General features: G+C 43.1%; 1 protein-coding gene across 4 annotated transcripts in view; it reads right to left on the reverse strand.

The window, feature by feature from the left end:
• The window catches only part of LOC113976532 (SH3 domain-binding glutamic acid-rich-like protein), a 26,687-nt gene extending 7,053 nt beyond the window's left edge, over positions 1 to 19,634 (reverse strand). Inside the window, exons 1-5 of one of the 4 annotated variants that reach the window (XM_027701803.1) lie at positions 18,210 to 18,388; positions 12,345 to 12,530; positions 6,617 to 6,697; positions 717 to 797; positions 558 to 674 (exon numbers count right to left, since the gene is read on the reverse strand). In XM_027701803.1, coding sequence (XP_027557604.1) covers positions 558 to 674; positions 717 to 797; positions 6,617 to 6,697; positions 12,345 to 12,530; positions 18,210 to 18,254 — 510 coding nt within the window. In that variant the 5' untranslated portion in view covers positions 18,255 to 18,388. Of the gene's footprint in view, positions 1 to 557; positions 798 to 6,616; positions 6,698 to 12,344; positions 12,563 to 18,209; positions 18,389 to 19,549 lie in introns of those variants that run through there. The other 3 variants (XM_027701802.1, XM_027701801.1, XM_027701800.1) reach the window with 3 other exon arrangements.
• Positions 19,635 to 20,452: the final 818 nt, after the last annotated feature.

Genomic DNA, 20,452 nt, shown 5'->3' on the forward strand with positions numbered 1-20,452 from the left:
TAAATGCCAGAATAAACCCACCCTTAAATGCCAGAATAAACCCACCCTTAAATGCCAAGCTGCCCTGCAGTTTGAGATGTGCCCATGTGGCTGCAATGTCAGACCATGACCCCACAGACAGGAAAACACTGCTCTCTGTTTTTCCAATGCCCAGGGGATTCTCCACAGCCTGGAGAAGCCACTGTCAGATCTGCAACAAACACTAACAAGGAGATTTACGAGCACTGCAGATGCTGGCAATTTTTTCTTCCACCCAGGCAGGACTCAGATGTCGAGTCCTAAATTATTCTCCATAACTAGGGTCTGGTTCCAAATGGCCATCCAAAAAAAAAAAAAAAAGCAAGCTTATGGTAACAAGTGGCAAAAGGAGGCTATGAAATTATTAATCTGAGTTTCATAGCATCCTGATATCAAAGAAAATGCATCCAGAAGACAAGCAGGACCCCTCTGCAATCAGTCTTCCCACCCTCAGGCACACTGGGAGGACCCGTGGGCTTACGTTTCCTGTGCTTAGCACAGGTAAAACCCTCGTTCCACAAAGAGAAAGGAAAAATTACCTGTTGGTCTTCTGATGGTGCCTCATCAGACTGAGCCTCTTCAGGAGCCCCTTCATCTGCCTTATCTTCTGTGTGGGTCTCAGTTTCCTCTGTGGCCTCAGACTTTTCCTCTGTGGCCTCAGACTTTTCCTCTGTGGCCTCAGATTTTTCTTCTGTGGCCTCAGATTTTTCCTCCGTGGCCTCAGACTTCTCTTCCACGACATCTGACTTTTCCTCCTTGGCATCAGACTTTTCAGTCTCCTGGCAGCAGAGGAGAAGTCCTTGTTACTTTCAGAGCACATAATCAGCAATTCATTTCTATCAAATTCTTGACTTTACCATTTCGGGGTGTGTTTTTTTCTAATTTTGTTTCAGCACTCAAGTGGAAATCCAACCCTTTTGGGTTCCTGTGGAAGGACCACTTGCTGGCATGTGGATCTGTTGGGGTTTGTGTAGGGAAAGCATGAATTGTGTAGGGAAAGCATGAATTTTGTAGGGAAAAGATGAATTCAAGCCCTGCTCAGCACAGCAGATTCTCTAACTTTTCTGTGGAAAATTTAGTAGAATAGATGTTCACCCTGATGGCACATTTAAGCTTCAGGGAAAAAAAGCTTTTTCACCAGCATGAATTCCAATTAAGGGTCATCAAGAAACTACAGAAAAACAGAAGTAATTGAGGATTTCATATATAATCTCAACTTTCTTGCTGAAAAACATCAGGAAACTGTTCCTACAGCAGTCAGTCAAGTCTACTTATTCCAGCACTATGACCAAGCACCTCCTAGAAGGCTCTTTATTTGAAGTCCTGCTGTACTCAACCAGGAGGTTGAGAAAGGTCACCCTGGCTCACACACTGTGTCAGATAAAAGGAGGCCTGTATGGCCTTGAGTGGAACAGCAGAAACAGGATGAAATGCAACAGCAGGGAGAGCAAAGTCACATTGTTTGGGACAAGCAGTTCTGGGGCAGAGACTAGAAACAGGTTTTTCTGTTGCATTTTGGGAGCTTGTTGGTCAATGATCATCAAGGAAGGAGAAGATGGATGTATTTAAATAAGCACAGAATAACTGAGGCATGAGTGTGACAGTGAAAAAGGTAATAAATGTGATGTGATTCTCAGATGTGTCCTCTGGATCTCTCTTTGCCATCCCAGTCACTCAGGCTCAAGAAAGAGCAGCTCAGACTGGAACAGGTGCAGAGGGGGCTACAGGAACATCTGAGGGAGGGCAGGGCCTGTCCTATGAAAGGGTGACAAAAAAAGCTTCATTACTTTAATCTATTGAAAGAGATGCTGGGAGGGGATATGATATATCCCAAAATAGATCAGAGTAAACATCAGGGAGGGATAGGATAAGGAAGAGCTCTGAGGTAGATGCAAAACAAGTACAAATTGGCTTTAAAGAAAAATTCTAATCAGCATCGGTGTGAGATTTTGAAAGGGGTTTATAGTAGAGAAGCTGAGGCAAAGGAACCAATTCATTAAAAGGGAATTTGGCCCCTTCTGAGAGGTGTTGTCTGCTGTGGTTTCCTCCAGCAACAGAGAACTGGGCTCGGGGAAGGTCTTGTCCTATGTCATCCTGAGTCCTACACCCTATGGACAGGGCAGCACATCCCTGAGAGGGGACTGGCTCCTTCCTGTGACCAAGCCCTTACAACTCATCCCCTGGTTCCATTTGAGTTTTGCTGCTTTTCCACAGTTTCATTTGTTAAAGAAAAGCCTCCAGTAATGATCCCCCGTCCTTTAAGCTTCACAAGTCCTCCTCCAGTGTCCCCATCACAGATGATCTCCTCAGCCAGTGTTCTTATCCTACAGAACCCTGACATGGGCACAGCTCTCCAGCTTTTATCCCCAGAGCAGGCTGGGGTGAGTGCTGGCCTAGGGATCTGGTGTGGGACATCAGACACGTCCTCCTGCTGACAAGCTCTGCTGGACAGGGACAAAAATGATAGAAAAGAGGTTAGGAATGGATCTTTTTTCCTGAAACTTCATTGTCTGTAAGATTTGGTGCTCTCTTGGCAGTTGTCTCCTGAATTATGGAAAATAAGTTTTACAAGTGAAGAACTTGCAGTGAGAAGAGAGTGGGCACAAAGGCTCCTAAATTCCCCTTCCTCTCCAATTGGAACAGGAGCCTGATCAAGATTAAAGCTTTAAAAAGCCAAACATTTCTATCCCACACCATTTTCACACTCTGTTACACAGCTGCAGGAATGTTTTTGCCAGCACATGGGGGATGCTCGGGAAGAGGGATGAGCAGCTGGGAGTGAGCTGGAGGAGCTGCAGGAAGGAGGAAGGAGAAAAGATAATTTCATTTTCTGGCAATATTGTCTCATTTTCAAGTCCACATAAAACTGTGGGCTCACTGCACTTGATGCTGGTGGCATTGTTATTAAAAAAAAGATCTCCAGAGGCATTTGTTTGGCTTAATGTGCCTTTTACTTTTCCCCCAATCGGCCAGCAAAATATTTGAAGATTAAAATATGTAGTAACATAAACATATATTGAAATTCTCTTGTGCAACATTATGTTAATACATTATTTTTTTAAGCAAATGATAACTTCTTAGAGATACTTTCTTGGCAGAAGTTCCCAAAATGAAAAGGATGGTGTTAATGAAAATTAATTCATAGAATCACAGAATGGTTTGGGTGGGAAGGGACCTTAAAGATCATCCAGTTCCACCCCCTGCCATGGGCAGGGACACCTTCCACTAGACCAGGTTGCTCAGAGCCTGGTCTTGAAATAAGTTAAATATTTATTACCAGCATGAATATTAACATTTTAAAATCCATATGCTAAATTTGTTTTGGCAGATACATAAAACACATAAAGAGCAAAGAAGGCATTCTAATTAAAACGAACCTATTGTGTAAATCTACCTCAGATGAATCACATATTTACTCAGCTTATAAGGCAAAAAAAAAAGTTGTAGCTGAAAGCACTTAACTTTAGAGCAGCTTGTTGTCAGCCAGAACACACACACACATCCAGAGTTCTTGTTAATTCCGTGGAGAACTCTGACATTGGGAATATCATTGTTATACTGACTCTCCATAGAAACACAGAATTTAATTTTCAACTAATTCCAAAGGAAGTACCATTTATAAAGACTGGCTGGCAGGGCATTTACACACACTGTAAATTTGTAATTCAAAGCAAACTTAGGAGAAGCCTCCTTCCACTAACAGACTTAAGCTCAAGCATCTATGGATTTTGGGGTATCAAGATTCCGGATATTAAGATCAAGAATACTAAGATTAAAGCTTTAATATATTTAAATACAATTTAAATGTATTTGCTCAGGTAAATCACTGAGTTCACAGGGTCTCAGACTAAGCATAAAAGTGGCACTGGCTTTAAAAAGAAATGTCTTCAACTTTGGGAGCAGCTGAGGCTGACACACCTGACCCCAAAGCCACAAACTACATTTATTATAGTTCAAATGTACACACCCCTTCTACTGGGACACCACTGTTCGTGTCACTAATCCAAGATTCAATGGGATCCTTCAGAAAATCTATCACTGATTTGAGTGATCTCTCAGTCAGGAATAAAGGAATAAATAATTGTTTCCTACTGAAACAATTACAGCTTTTTATAAGTAAGAGAATACTTAAATAACAAGGTGTAAAGGCTACTTTGTGTTTGCTGCTGGTGTGAGAAGGATCTCCTTTACATCTGTGTACACTCAGAGCTTCTTTACATGTGTCTTAGAGTCAGTGTGCACCTTGGTGACAAGTCTGATGTGCCCCAGACATACCAGAGTCACTCTGTAAGTGTGGATCAACTTGCACATGGAGCTGTGGCACCATCCCAGCTCCAGCACTGGGCAGTGACTGTTCAGAGTAAACAAGTGGATCTGGTGACCAGTTGTAGCCACACAACCCAGGGAGAAATCGGGGCTACAGAAGGAGGATCTGCAGGACTGAAACGTGCATTTTGCACTGAGCAGTGGCAATTAATTGGAGAGAATTTCACTACAAGTGTTTTGTTGGGACGTTATGATTTGTTAGGGAGCCACAAAAGGCTCATCTGGTTCTTTTAGGGAATAGGGTCAAAACAGTCCTGGATCAGGATCCTGTTGGACTGTGCTGTGAAACAGCATCGAGGTCATTAAAGAGCTTCTCTACTCCTGGTGCAGTATGAGACAGAGGATGGATGGAAAAAGACATAGAATGTTTTAAGAGAAGAGTATAAAACATTCATATTAATCTTATAAAGATTAATCCCCAGTAAAAATGCCTAGAAAGCAAATGTTTACCGACCTGTGGTGATTCCACGCTTTACAGTTTGCTTCTTTTATATCACCATATTCCAGACAAAAAAAATATGCAATTATTTAAGAAGGGATAAGAAGGAAACTCTGTCACGTGTGTCATCATCACCAACCCTTCCACACCTGACTTATTATCCCAGATTTCTGCTGCTGGAAGTCACTGTCACGAGCCATCCATTGTGCTTGTGCTAAGTCGAGGTGACAGCTGAGCGAGGGGGAAGGTTATTTGTGTGACAAAGCACAGCCAACCCCTCATGCAGAGGTGCTGAGAAACACCTCTGCAAGAAATGCTAAAACACTTGCCTGTGTCTCTCTCAGAGGCAGTAGAAATTCCACTTTTTACATGGACTTTTTATAAACACTCCCAGTTATTTCCACTTTCTGGGCTGGAGCCACCACCAAGGAGCAGTTAATCAGTGTAAACCACCCTTGCACTAGCAGGAATCTGCCCAGCAGAATGTACCAAACATATTATTTTCAGCATTTACAAGGTTGTCACGAAGTAGAAGCTGTAACAGCCTCTGCTGTCAGCTGGGAAGGAATGAATTCTAAAAAATTATTACTTTGCTTCGTAGACATGGTATCTAACTGAGCCTTGCATGAAGGAGCAGATAATCTATGAAGTGGGAAGGTGGGAAAATGCAATTTTCTTTATCTCATTGATTTTCCACATATCTTTTATAATGGTTATAATATGGAGTACCTGCAGTCCTTTAAGCCTTTCATGGCTTTGTGGATGTTAATTAAATGAATTCTCACAAGACCCTCGTGAGGTAGGCGAGTCATTTTTATTTCCCTGGGTGGGAGATGGCACAGCTAAAGCAGAAATGACTCTCCTGATCACGCAGGGACTCGGTGTCAGAGACATTTATAACAACTGGGGCTCTCCCCTGGGTGCCTTTTCAGCTGTAGCTCTCACAGCACTTAGCAAAGGCTCCTTTTCCTCTCTGCTTTTAGAGCAGAGGATAAACAGGGACATTCACAATGGTGTTTCACTCCGAGTTGCTGCACAGTTGGCAGCAGAGCTGGACCAGAAGGCAGATCTCCTGCTCCAAGGCAGCTCCTCAGCCAGGTCACCACAAATCAGCAGAGTTCTCTCCTCACCCTCTTGATTCATTTATTTTGTTGAATCACCCACAAAAGGTGGCAACATTTTCTTATCGTCTGACATGATCTCAGGAGAAGGGAGCTATAATGCTCTCTGTTATGAAACTTCTAATTAGAAGAAGACTCTGATAAAAAGAAAACACGCTGATGGCTAAAAAGAACACACTGAAAAAAATGTGGAAAAAACCCCCCACCAAAATAACACAATTTTCTTTTGCCAGAAATCTATTAGAACATTGTGAAAATACAGTGGATGGAGAACCATGGGTAGATTTGCCAGAGAGACTTGGTGAAGCCCTGGGTGAGCCTTTATCTCCTCAGCCCACAGCCCTGCTGTTGGGGGCCAGGACAAACCCTGTTTGGTGCCCTCAGGGGGAAGGGAAGGTTTCTTGTAACACAGCCTAGAAATTGCATCAGGAAATTCTGCATCATTTAAAAGCTGAACGTGATAAAATACTGCTTTGTGTCAACAACAACAAAACCATCAGCTGGAGCCATGGTAACAAGGCTGCAGTGAAAGAAGGAAAGAAAGAAGGATTTTCTAGTATTTACTGAACCAGCCACTTTTTTTTTCCCCACCTAACAACACTTTGCTGCACCAGAATCTAAAGTATTGCTTGTGACGTGCTGAGTCACTGCCTATGTTCATCTTTTATTAAAATCAAATAAATGATCCCCATGGAAGGACAGCAGAGCATACCTTGGTGCCTGGAGGAGGAGCAAGGCCCAGGAATGAATAAATAATATTTTCTTCCTTAGCAGAGAAAAAGGATTCAAAATCCTAAAAAAAAAAAAACCACACATAAAACAAATGAAGAGAATTGGCATCAAAAATCAAATAAAAAGCACAGGAGGAAGAGACCAATGCAGGTAAATCTTATATTGATGAGGATGACCATGAATTTGTACTCCTGCCTGCATTATCTAAGCCCCAGGAAGAAAACACAGATAAAGGGAGTTTCATATAGGCAATAAAATTAATAAATGGGCAAATCTCTCCAGAGACTTACACTTTAATTATATCCCATGGATGTCAGAATCAGATAAAATTAAGTGTCTCATTTTAATGTGCCTCAGCTGTGCACTCCGAGCCAAAACCATTCCCACTGAAATGTTAGAATGAAACTTGCTGTGATTAAGAATACAAAACAGGCCCTCAAATAAAAGACAACACTCAACATGATAGCACAGGTGAAATGATGACAAGGAAACTTTATTTTAAAGCAAGGCACCCTTGTTAGAAAATGCAGCTATTTTTCGCACCAACTTAGCAAAGGGCTGTGCTGTTCCCTCTGACATGTTTGTGTCAACCAAAATGTCTTGTCCACACATGAACAGATAAATCCTTATGTTAAATGCCTGTTTTCAGGGCTAATATAAGTAGGAAGATGGGAGGGAGGCCTCCTGTCCTGCCTCTAGAACTTGTAGGGTATTTACTGTTTTCACCTGTCAATTAAGGAAGCTCTGCTGTCACTGTTTTGTTACTGGAAAGCTCAGGACTCACACAGGTGAAAATCAATGTGTGTTTAAGGTCTCAGCAGAAACTCTGGCCCATAATAACACCAGGTCTAGGACAGGGGACTGAACCTGTCTGCTGAGTCCTGCACTACTGCCTTGAGCATGTTATCATCCTTCCTCTAATCCCAAATAACTCCAGAAATAGAAGCCTGTAAATAATAAGGTGCTGAGTCATCCTTGAGACTCGTTTGTAAAGCTGGGTTAGACCCCAGTTGTTTTATTGCACCCTTTCAGTGTTTCCAGAGAATAAATTACTGGCCAAGAGTAATCCCAGGGCAAAGCTGGAGTGGATGGTTTAGCAGCCACCTTAATGTCAACAAGACTGGACTCAGTGACATTTCAGTCCAGTTTGGAAGAGCTTAACAGACATGATAAATGACAGCCCATTTCACCCATTTATCTGGGGGACAGATTGGCTTTCACACAGTCACAGGCAGTGGGAACTGCCCAGGCTGGGAGAAGCCCTGGAGCACATTTTGTCCTGAGCAGGCAGAAAACGTGCTGCTGCCCCAGGCCACCCACTGCTCAAACGATCTGTTTGCTGCTTTCCTGTTGCTGTGGGATTCTCCTTCTCATCTAACCCAGGCAGGGTCTGCAACCCCACCCATGAACTCAGGAAACAAAAATAGGAGGATTTTCTGCAGATTCCAAGGGCTGGAATTTGACATGGCCATGAAAACACAGGAGACTTGTGTCCTCCACGCCCCAAAAACTCCTAAAGCAGCCTGAGCAAACTATAGCATGACATGTCAAGAGCTGGGAAACAGGAGAAGACAGTAATAAGGAAAGGCCATGAAGTGGACTTGATATTTTATACAACATTTTGAGGAAAAGCAGCAGATGGCAAGTGTATTAAAAATCACCAGAAACACTCAGCCTTGGAGATAACCAGAGCTGAGGGCTAAAGCAAGAGGTGTGAATGACCAGACAACTCCTTATCAGAAGGGGGTACATCTTCTATCATATCAGATGTTCTTTGGCAGCAGGGAATGTGCAATGACATCCCCCAGGAAATGTGGCATCTCCTAGTAAATGGAAGGTCACAAATTTCCTCACACTGAGGAGGAAGCTGTTATGTATTAGGTGAGGGATAAAGGAATGATTACAGTGATCATGGAATAGTTTTTCTATTGCATATTTGCACTCTTGCTCTCCTAATGCTGACAAAAGCAAACGTTGCCAAGGCAGGCAGTAGGAAAAATGAGCAGTTTCAGGTAAGCAATAATATATCTGTATGAGAAGGGATAAATGGTCTAGGAGGAGGGTAGTGGTGTCATTTGTCAAGTGGACATCAGTGGAAAGTTCTTCCCCACGTGCCTGGTGGGACAGTAGGTCAGAGAGGACAGAGAGGGCATGAAAAAACCACCCTTGGAGTCTTTTTGAATTGTGGTGGTCAAAGCCCCAGGCAACACCAGCTGACTTTAAGGTCCCTTCCAACCCAAAGCAATCTGTGATTCTATCATTCATGTAACTGCTACAGCCAAACATATGGAAATACAGGGACCTCTGGAGGCAAGGTAGTCCAGCTTGCTATCAGAGCAGGACAGCTTTAAAGATCATCCAGTTCCAACCCCTGCCATGGGCAAGGACACCTTCCACTAGACCTGGTTGCTCCAAGCCCTGTCCAACTTGGCCTTGGACACTTCCAGGGATGGGGCAGCCACAGCTTCTCTGGGCAACCTGTGCCAGGGTCTCACCACCCTCACAGGGAAGAATTTTTTCCTGATATCTAACTAAACCTACTCTTTCAGTTGGAAGCCATTCCCCCTTGTCCTGTCACTCCAGGCCCTTGCAAATAGTCTCTCTCCATCTTTCCCGTAGCTCCTTCAGGCCCTGCAAGGCCACAATCAGGTCACCCCAAAGCTTCTCTTCTCCAGGCTGAACAACCCCAGCTCTCCCAGCCTTTCCTCCCAGCAGAGCTGCTCCAGCCCTCAGATCCTCTTGGTGCCTCCTCTGGACTCTCTCCAGCAGCTCCATGTCCTGGCTGTGCTGTTCCCCAGGGCTGGAGCAGCTCTGCAGGGGGGTGTCACCTGTGGGGGCAGAGGGGCAGAATCCCTCCCTGCCCTGCTGCCCATGGTGCTTTGGATGCAGCCCAGTTTGGTTTCTGGGCTGCAGGTGCACATTGCAGCATCAAATAAAAGTCGAATAATCCAGAGATTTTTTTAAAAGTATGTACATGGGAACTTTTTACTACAGTTTTCAGTTTACAGAGAATAGCTGAGATTTCAGCTCACAAAGAAAAGCAGAAGTTTACATTCCATTTCTTTCCTGGTTTTCTGGAGTTTTTTTGTTAAGCAAAAGCAAAGACAAGAGCAACAGAGTGCTCAATATATTTAGCAAGTGACACAGATGCAGACTCTGTCTAGACATGAGCAAAGAAGCAGCTTAAGAAAAAGATCAAATAAGGACATATTTGCTAACACTGATGGATTAGGATGGATACTTGAAATTGGTGCTGTAGCCGGGCATACAAAATGAATGCATTTGTAATCTATTTCTTCCAAGTGGCAATACCAAAAATCTGAGAGAAAAATAAGATTTGAGCTATTTATAAGACAGTCTTAAGCTTCTCTGACCTCAAGGAAAAGCTACTCCTAGTCGATGTACCTTCATGGAAATGCATCCATAGGAAACCCCCATTTTACAGAACAAGTTGGGAAGTGGTCTTCCAGAACATCCATAAAAATACCAGCAGAAAAGCAGATTAGCAGCAGGACTGCATTCTCTTGCTCATTATGTCACTCTACTCCAGCATGAAAAAGAAGACTCCTCACCTGTCCCCAGTATCCCCTCTGTCCTCACCACCACCACTCCCAAAATGTCACTGGAGTGCAGGAGAGGACGTTGGAGAAGGTCTCAAAGGACCGTTTCTCCAAGGTAAGAAGCACTACACTGTTCCTGGCAGGTGTTTCCCTGATCCATTGGTAAAGATCTTTCATGAGATAATTAGTCAATCCCCTGAAAACTGCTTATTTTCTAACTTCTGACTTCAACTTTCTTTGCTGCATTTTTCCCTCATGCATCTTGTCCCACCTCTAGTGGGAGTGGAGCAGGAGATATTTTACAAAATCCTGGAAGCATGGGATAATTCACGTGGGAATAAACCTCAGGAGATCATCTAGTCCAACCTCCTGCTCGAAGCAGGGCCACTGCTGAATTCAGACCAATAATATTTGAAGGTTGTCATGTCTCTCTCCAAATTTCTCTTTCTCAGGGTGAGGGAGGAAAAGAGTGAGCTCAGAAAGAAGAATGAGCAAAACTGAAATGTATCAGATTTGACCTACAAAAATAGCCCTACCTGGGAATGAAGAGAGAAAAAATCAGTAGGAAGAAAAAGTTGAGAAAACGAAAGAGAAAATATCCTATCAAAAAAAAAAAGGAGATGCAAAGAGTTTGACACGTCAAGCACAGCAAAATGAAGATTAATAGAGGATATGATTCCAATTTACAAATACAAATTTACAAATTCTCAACCAGCCACATCATCCCACGTCACACTCACTGTGCAGCTCCCCTGAAGCACCTTCCCCTGGGCAACAGGGACAGGCTCATGAGCTGATATGGATCTCATTACCTTATTTATTTGGAAATAATGATGCCATGAATTAGGCTCTGTTATCCACCCACTGGGATCATTAGCTATGAGCTCTGGGAGCTGGGTACATTAGAATTCTGGAGAGTTCTAGGCTAATTGTAATTTTGATTTAGTTTTTTAAATCAGTAGCTGCAGTTCCTTCCCCCATGGAGGTGTCTTTGCAAAAGGACTGTTCCTTCACTTAAATTTATTTCAAGATGTAGATTATTTGGCTTCCTGAAATAGCTTCAGACATGGAATAAAAACTTTGTATTTATTATTTACTGGCAAGGCTGACCAGCTGCAGGACTTTATAAGGCAATTACTCTTTAATTCCCTATATAAACTCTCCAGGGAACACCAGAAATATTTATTGCAGCATTGGCTGCCACAAACCCCAGAGTAAGATATATCAAATTATACTTTTCATTGGTGCAGACTGAGTGCTGAAATGCACAGGAACTCCAACACCCCAACTTCTCTTTTAAGAATCCTGTGAGAAAATGGGGGAAAAAAACTGCACTCCAACATCTGTACTACCAACTTTTGCTCTGGGAGCACTGAAATTAATTCTGAATACTTAGTGGCATGTAAATCCCTGCTCTCCCAGTACAACCTTGCAGTAGTTCACACTGGATTTGTGCAGTAACTTAAAACTGGGCTCACTATGTGAGCTGCATTTCAGGGTGCTTTGCAGGTTCATTCCAGTGATCATATCACAGCACTTTCCAGACTTTGTATTTTCACCCAGACTATGAGGAAAACAAGGCCTCAGATTATCTCCTTTGATTCACAATCCTAATATTCAGGCTGGCACAGTCCTATCTATCTGTGATTTGAACAAACTGTCTCAAGAGAAAGAAGCTGTTACAAGCACATATGGAAATACAAAAGTATCTGATGAGTCTGTTATGAAGAGAGGGATATTAATTGGATAAGCAATATAATTTCAACAATTCAAACCACATACTAAAACTATTCCAGCATACAATCATTCCTATTTATTTGCATGATATAATGGAAAAGAAAGATTCCTGGTCACAGCCTCTGGTGCCTCAGATGTCTACTTGACAGCCCAGATGAATCTGTGTCAAACAAACAAAATATTAACACTTTCCATGCAAAATTAATGTTTTCCCTCCATGTGTACTCTGCTCTTGAATATAAATAATCTTTTGGTTTTTGGTGGGTTTTTTTGCTTTTCTGTGCTTAAAAAGTGCTTCTTAAGGATTGTTCCTTCACAGTGAATCTGAAATTGTCTTAAGGAGTTTGCTTGACACTTCCTAGTAACGGGAAAAAAAACTCTCTGAAGGTATTTAAACATCCACTTTCTTACCCCACAGTATCGCTCCTCATTGAAGATCTGTGGAGGGAGGGGAATTCCATTTTGAGGCTTTTTTTCACCTGGGACATTCTCTCTCATCCATTTCCTGTTGTCCTCATCCCCTGCTATGTCCATCTGCTGAAAGTCAATCTTGTTGGCCTCCAAAAAGCCCACGACTTCTTGCTGCTTCTTTTTTATCTGGGTAGGAAAGAGGAAAACCAGCATTCCTTCTTTAAAAAGAAAATTGCTGTTAGAAGAAGAACTCATGCGAGTATGTCAAGTTTACAGAATCCCAGGATCATTTAGGTTGGGAAAGACTCCAAGGTCGAGTCCAACCTTTGGTCAACCACCACTTTGTCAGCTAGACCAGAGCACTGACATGTCCAGTCATTCCTTGGACACCTCCAGGGATGGGGACTCCACCACCTCCCTGGGCAGCCCCTTCCAAGCCCTGACCACCCTTTCAGTGAAGCAATTCTTCCTGAAAGTTAGAAGTTCCTGAAGCTGGATCCACTACTCCAGCAGCCTTCAAACTTTTCAGCACCCAGAGCGCTGCCACCCCCCCCATACACCCACCCCCAGCTCCTTTCTTTCCTCCCTGGAAGCACTGATACCTCCATCTAGGGAATGAGGCTCAGCAGGAAGCCTCCCACTCTGTTCCCAGATCCATGAGTGTGGTGTACAGATACCTGAGCTAATCCTGCCTGAAGTCAGCACAGGTCTGAGAAGGTACATATTCTCCTCAACATGTAAGAGCCTCCTTTTCCCTGCTAATTACATCTGACATTTGGCTGTCCATGAGCCACGTTTCTCTCTGTCCCTGTTCTTTAATGCTGAGGGATAATTAAATATCACAGAATCAGAACCATGGAACCAGCAGGGTTGGAAGGGACCTCTGGAGATCATCCAGTCCAACCCTCCTGCCAAGGCAGGGTCACCTGGAGCAGGTGACACAGGAACATGTCCAGGTGGGTTTGGAATGTCTCCAGAGAGGGAGACTCCATCCCCTCCCTGGGCAGCTGTTCCAGTGCTCTTCACCCCCCCATGGAAAGAAGTTTTTCCTCATGTTGAGGTGGGGGTTCTTGTGTTTTAGTTTATGGCCATTATCAATATATAACATATAAATATGAGTGAAAGCTCAAGAAAATCCAGTACAGCTCAACTCCTGTGCTTCAGTATTTCCCACATTACAGAATGGCGTTGAAGTTGGACCAGGAATAACATGTTAGATACAATTAAAACATATTAGACATAGTTTCTGTGACAGCTAAAAATCCTTCCTGGTCCTTATTCCCTTTGAATAGTTCTGTACAGACCTAGAATGCAGACATCAAGCCTATATCACATCCCTTTACTCTGAAGACGTAATACTCAGTATAATTCCCTAATAAAGGAATGCTACTCCTAAGCAACACTTGAAGAACTTGCCATCTGACTTAGTCAGAATGATGCATCAAGGTAATTCTGACATATGAGCCATCTTGTGATTTGAAACCATGTCTTCCACACATCAGACATCTGAACACCTGAATTTAAATGACACCAAGCTGGTGTAAATCAGTCCGAGACAGGAAATGAAATGAGAAATAAATCATGGATTATGTATTTCTATAATCTAACAAAAGAGAAGAGCTGAAACAGAGTGATAGCCTGTTATCCTGGAAGAATTTATTTGCATGAATAAGAATAAAATTTCCTGGATTATCTGAGTTGGAAAGAACCCACAAGGATCACTGAGTCCAACTCTTAAATAAATGGCCCATATGGGGGTTGATCCAACAACCCTGGTGTTATTATCACCATGTTTTAACCAACTGAGTTAATCTCAGGGTCAAGCTTTCCTGTGTAAATAAAAAAAGTATCTATGCCTGCTTGTAACAAATAACAAAAATAAAATTGTGTACATTTTTATGACAACAATAGAGATTTATGCTGAGCTGAAAAAAGCACATCACTTTGAATGGAACCACTAATCCAAAGTGGTCAAAACCACAGAGCTGACAGAGCACAAAGGTGCTTATTTATATTCTTATTTTAACTTTTCAAACAGAGATGATTTTATTAATGGCTACTTAGCATTTTTCAGGTGGCAGAAAGGATTTTTTGGAGGAAATGGCAGAATAATATTTGTATAAATGGTTAATAAAATCTGCACAAGCCAGTACCAGGAGTTTCATCACATGCTCTGACAGGCAGTGAACTCAAGTGCTGTCAGCTGCAATTCCAGTGTCAGCTTGTCCCCTTGGACACAGGCACTGCAGTGGATACGGCTCCTGGAATAGCTGCACATGGATAGTGCCTCTGAGGAGATAAGGGAAACAGAGCTATAGATTCTGTGCTCCCCTGCTTATGGCTGTAGGTATAACTTTTAAACCTGGCTTAGCAATTCTTCTTCAGCTTGAGATTCAAATACACAGGAGGCTCAGGCAGCACCAGGTCTGAAAGCAAAAATCAGGCAAGGGCTGTGTAAAAAATTAATGTTCAGGTAAAACAGTAAATTACATGGAATTATGCTGCATAAGGAAAAGGCAAGATGTTTCTTATTATGACAATAATAAACCAAGCAGAAGCTGTGCTGTGTTTTAAGGCTCACCATTGCCAGGGTTTAGCCAGAGCAAAGACTTGGGACACACACTAAGTGTGAAAGTGTAAAGCAAACCTTTGCTGTGGGTGGCACAAAGCACTGGGCAACCAAGAGAATGTCTCCAGCAATCAGCACTCAGAGGGGGGAATTGAGGATGTAACAACCCAGAGGACAAGCAAAGATTTCCCCAGAACAGATGAGATTGCAGGAGCTTGTTTGTGTCCTCACTTGCGTCTGATGGCATGGGAAGAATTCAAATTGCTTGGGCATAGATTACTTGGAAAGTGGTGGTGAGCAGGATATTCTTTCATCAATGCCATTTTCACTTTCAGCAAAGCTTGAGTTCCACCATCGCTGGCTGCTAGTTCATTAAAATAATAAAACACTGTTTTAAATTGTTTCTGTCTAGCTAGAGGGTAAGAGTTGACCAGAGGAATTGTGGATGTCCCATCCCTGGAAGTGTTCAAGGCCAGGTTGGAGGAGGTTCGGAGCAACCTGGGCTAGTAGAATGTGTCCCTGCCCATGGCAGGGGTTGGAACAAGATGAGCTTTAAGGTCCCTTCCAACCCAAACCATTTCATAACTCTGTGAAAATCTGCAGATAATCTTGTGTTCACCTGATGCATAATGAAATATTATCATCTATATCCTCTCAATCCAGTGCATTCCTGTTGATCAGCTGCCCACGGCAGAAGCAAATAGTCAACAATTTACAGCAAGAGGAACAGTTTGAAGCCATTGCCCCTTGTCCTGTCACTCCAGGCCCTTGCAAATAGTCTCTCTCCATCTTTCTTGTTGGATCCTTCAGGTCCTGCAAGGCCACAATCAGGTCACCCCAAAGCTTCTCCTCTCCAGGCTGAACAATCCCACCTCTCCCAGCCTTTCCTCCCAGCAGAGCTGCTCCAGCCCTGGGATCCTCTTGGGGCCTCCTCTGGACTCTCTCCAGCAGCTCCATGTCCTTGCTGTGCTGTTCCCCAGGGCTGGAGCAGCTCTGCAGGGGGGTCTCACCTGAGGGGGCAGAGGGGCAGAATCCCTCCCCTGCCCTCCTGCCCACGGTGCTTTTGATACAGATTTGAAGGGGAGAAAGTTCATAAAATGTCACCAAAATCACTTGTAATAAAGGATTTTAGAGGTGCCCCAACCATGAGCAGCAGCAAGCAAGACTTTGGAAGACCTGAACACTCTTTCTCCCATGATTTAGAACCTTGCAGGATATTCCCAATTCCTAAACACCTCTGTGACTAGCAACAAAATTATTTTATTTTTTTTTACTACTTGCTCCAAGCCAAGCATTTAGTGCTTTTTAGAGCTATAAATAAGCTCTCCACATAATGAATAGTTCAATATCAGCTAAGTTTGGAGGAGAAAGATAATAAAACTGAAGATATTTAAAATAAATTGCTGAATCCTCAATGGGAAAAATGCAGATTAGCTCTAGAGCCACAGTGAATTAGATCATTCAAGCATCTGATCCAGAGCTCCACAATGTCACTAGGTTCACTGCAGTCACTTTTACAAAGTATTTATTAACATGAAAACAAGTAACAATGAGTAGTATGACCGTGTATTACATAGAATAGAAACATTTTTCATTCTTTACCAATGATCTGATTTACACCAGAGGAGGCTGGACCCATCCTATTTGAAATTCAAAATCAACAGCACACATTTGATGGAGATCAGGCACTTTGAAGAGATCACCAGTGCTCCAAGAACAGTTTAAACTTCCAATTTAAACTCTTTAGGGATTAAATTAATTCTTCTCGGGAAAAGCTGTACAAGGCTGATACAAAATTTAATTTTAATAGGATTTTAGTGACACATTGAATTTTGTGCTGACTCCTTGCATGAGTGAATTTTATTTGATGTAGACTAAAACTCATTAAAGGTTCATTGAAAGGATCCCTCCCATCCATGTTCATCAGTAAATGTGGAAAACTGCTCCAGCTGAACACTTGGCATTGCAATTCTGAACCGGTAATGGGAACACATGCTGCCTTCTGAGATTGCTACGGCTACACACACCCCCAGCACACCAGAAAGGAGGCACATTGCCATGTGAAAATTCCATACTCTTCTCCTGGAGTCTCCACAGGAGACCAAAACAGGTTGAACAGGGGCAAAAATACTGTCCATGTACAGCGTATGGTGACTTATAAAGCTCCTTGAGCAGCGAGTGAACTATTCCAAATTACCAAACCTGAAGTTTCCAACCTCCTCTTCTTTTCTTATTTTTTTTTTCCTTACATTTCATTATAAAAAGAAGGAATGCTAAATGCCAGTAGTAAATTTAGAGTGTCAGGCTTAGTGGGAGAACTGCAAACCTCCTCAGTGTTATTCCAATTGGAATTTTGGTGAACGACCCCTGGTTCATTTTCTAGAGATGATGGTCCCATGAACAGGGGGTGTCTTTTGGAGCTTTTCCACTCTGGAAGCTTCTTGAAGCAATGGAGCTGGTGTCAGGGAGATAGAGATGTAGTTACAGCTCTGTGCAAGCACCAGCCAGTTTGTTTAGCCGTGTCACTGGCAGTGAGTGAGTGCCAGAGGAAAACTGAAATCTGAGCTCATCTGGGAACTGGATATAAAAGGAAACAGTCCTTTCCCGGTTCCCACCTCCCACGGACTTCCAACCTCCCCACTATTCACATGCCCTTCCCTTCAGCTGATACACTCTGCTGACAGCTACGGCAGTAGATCTCAATGCTAAAAATCATCAGTATAACGTTTCAAGAGACACATACCCGAGAAAAAAACCCAAAAGATAAACTACCAAACAAACCAAAAAACTCTCCAAACCCAGGGAAAGGGAGGGGGGTGAGGAAGAAGTTTTTCTGCATAACTTTATTCAGCTCCAGGCTCTTTCTCAGCCCGAGTTCCCCTTTTGCAGGAGGAGTGTCCTAAAGCCTCTTTTAAAAACAAATACATTGTTTTCTACTGCAGACAATCTGCCTTCACTTCTGTGCAAATACAATATCCACTTTGTCCTTCTTCAATGAATATATGCTTCATATACTTTTCCAAACATAGTAAATCTACTAAATGACAGATAATTTAGATGTAAATGTCATAACAGTGGCAAAAGCTCTCATGTAAGCCAGACTGCACTGTGAAGAATTCTCTACATCTTGAGCAGCTTTCAAGAATAAGGTGGTCAGTGTACAATAAAAATAAGGATTATTACTGTTAAGAATTCCAGTGGTTTTTTTTCTCAAATGCAAGCTCTGTCCTGGCACCTTCTGGGCTAATTCCCCACCCTGATCCCAGCAGTAAGAGGATGTTAAAGGAGTCACCTACCGCTGTAGACCCCGAAGATGTGGCCACAAATACTTTGATCACCATGTTGGCAGTGATGGAAGTGAATCAGCAGAGCCTGCTATCCACAAGTCACCTCGATCCCAAGAGAAATTCAGCAGCTCCTGGGCTAACCCGGGTCCTAAATGGATGCCCCCTCCCCCAGGCAATCCAGCAGCTTTGCCCTCTCCCCGGGGTCCCGGGTTTTCCCACTCCATTGGCTCTCAGGTATTTTGGGACGAGGATTGGTCCGTAAGAGGAGCCGTAGCAAGGGGTTTGCACCTGCCCCCGGCCTTATTGCATTAGATTGACAGGGTGGCAGCCCAAAAAAGGCAAGGGAGAGTAGTGCACCAATGAGACAGGGCTGGAGAAATATTTGGGAGAGGGGGAAGGGACAAGTGAGAAGGGACAGGGAGCTGGGGGCAATCACAAAGCCCTCGGGTTGCATGGGCACTGTCGCCTGCACAAAAGAGCTTGTGCCCTCTCCTTGATCACAACCAGGCTTTGGAGCTGTAGCTGGAAAATTTAGATTATAGAAGGGGAAGGAATAAGGAGAGGGCAAGGGGAGCATAGATGCAGAAGTAATTATAGCAGAGATCACATTGAAATAAGCCTTGGTTATGAACACTCAGCTTTGAAGAATTCAGCTCATCGTCCTCACTGCAGGCTCAGGGACTTCCCTCCCTGGTACTGAGGGGGGTGATTTGGCTGACTCCATGAACCCAGAACCTACAGTTGCCTTTTCTCCCTCTTTTTGCATCACCAGTGAAAATTTCCAGGGCACAAGGTGAAAGAAGAGGTTCTACTCTTATTATCCAGGATGCTCTTTTTCCATCTGGTTGTCACCTTCTGCCCCAGAGATGGCCACAATTCACTGGCTGCCTGCACATATTTGCTCAAGGAGGTCTCTGAGCATGAGAGGTATTTTAAGAATGTTAAATGATAACAAATTACTTTCAAATTTTAAGGGCAAAGTTTATTTCTGCTGTAAGTGAGCGATGTGAGCTCAGTAAAGCTGTTCCTACGCCAGAGGTGAAACTGGCCTAGGTTTTAAAAGGGGTTTACACACATTTCAAATGTTAAGATTGAACATAGCAGTGTCCTGAAAACACTCACAATGGAATATAACACTTTATTTCTAGGATTGATCAGGTAGGACCAAATGCACTACTAAATAGCAACAAAGCAAAGAGTAAATATGCTATTGAAAGGAATTTTTTTTGTCTGTGAAAACCCTTCTGTGAGGCTGGAAATGCAGTACTCCATGTATGGAACTGGGATCCTGAAAACACTCATTGAAAACTAAAAATAAAACTATGGATAGTTTACACTGTGTGGCTCACCATCTGTCATTTCTTTTTACTTTTGAGTGACAACAGGAGGTCCAGCAAAAAGCCTATTAAAAGCAGGTATTTTCAGAGCATTTTCCTGTAAAACAACAACAAAAAAAAACCCCACATAAATGAAAAAACATAAATTACAGCCAAAAGTTATTTTTCATGCTTGTTTCCCGGGAGATTTTGGATGTGAGTATAGCCTAGGAGACGACGGGCCATTTGGAATTTCACATTTTCAAATTATTTGGTTATTAGTGGTCCGAAGAAGTACAATCAAAGGATGCTGTGGTCATTGGCATCAAAGCATGTTGATAAGCCTTGTGATAAGGATGCTAATAATTTCACAGAATCACAAAATATGCTGAGTTGGAAGGGACCCACAAGGTCATGGAGTCCAACTCTTAGCCCTGCACAGAACCATCCGCAAGAGTCACACCCTGTGTATGAGTGTTGTCCAAATGCTTCTTGGGCTCTGTCAGCCTTGGTGCTGTGACCACTGCCCTGGGGAGGCTGTTCCAGCACCCAACCACCTTCTGGGGGAAGAACCTTTTTCTAATATCCAACCTAAACCTCCCCTGACACAACTTCAGGCCATTCCCTTGGGTCCTGTCCCCGGTCGCCACAGGGAAGAGATCGGTGCCTGCCCCTCCTCTTCCCCTCACAAGGAAGTTGTATACTCAATTTATACTCAAAGCTGTAAATATTTGCACCATCAAACATTCACGGTCGAATTCTGGGGCAGAATTGCCAATGAACTCTCATTCCAGCTCCGCTTCACCCCTGAAACACTCACTGACCTCTACGTGGAGAAGCCATTCCTGGAGCTACAGGAAATGGCAGCTGAGGGCTTCAGGACACAACTCTCATCCCAAGGAAAATATCACTTCGTTCTGAAGGGCTTTTCCCCTT

The sequence above is a fragment of the Neopelma chrysocephalum genome, unplaced genomic scaffold (genome assembly GCF_003984885.1).
Source record: "Neopelma chrysocephalum unplaced genomic scaffold, ASM398488v2 Primary Assembly neopelma1_166, whole genome shotgun sequence".
NCBI classification, from domain to species: domain Eukaryota; kingdom Metazoa; phylum Chordata; class Aves; order Passeriformes; family Pipridae; genus Neopelma; species Neopelma chrysocephalum.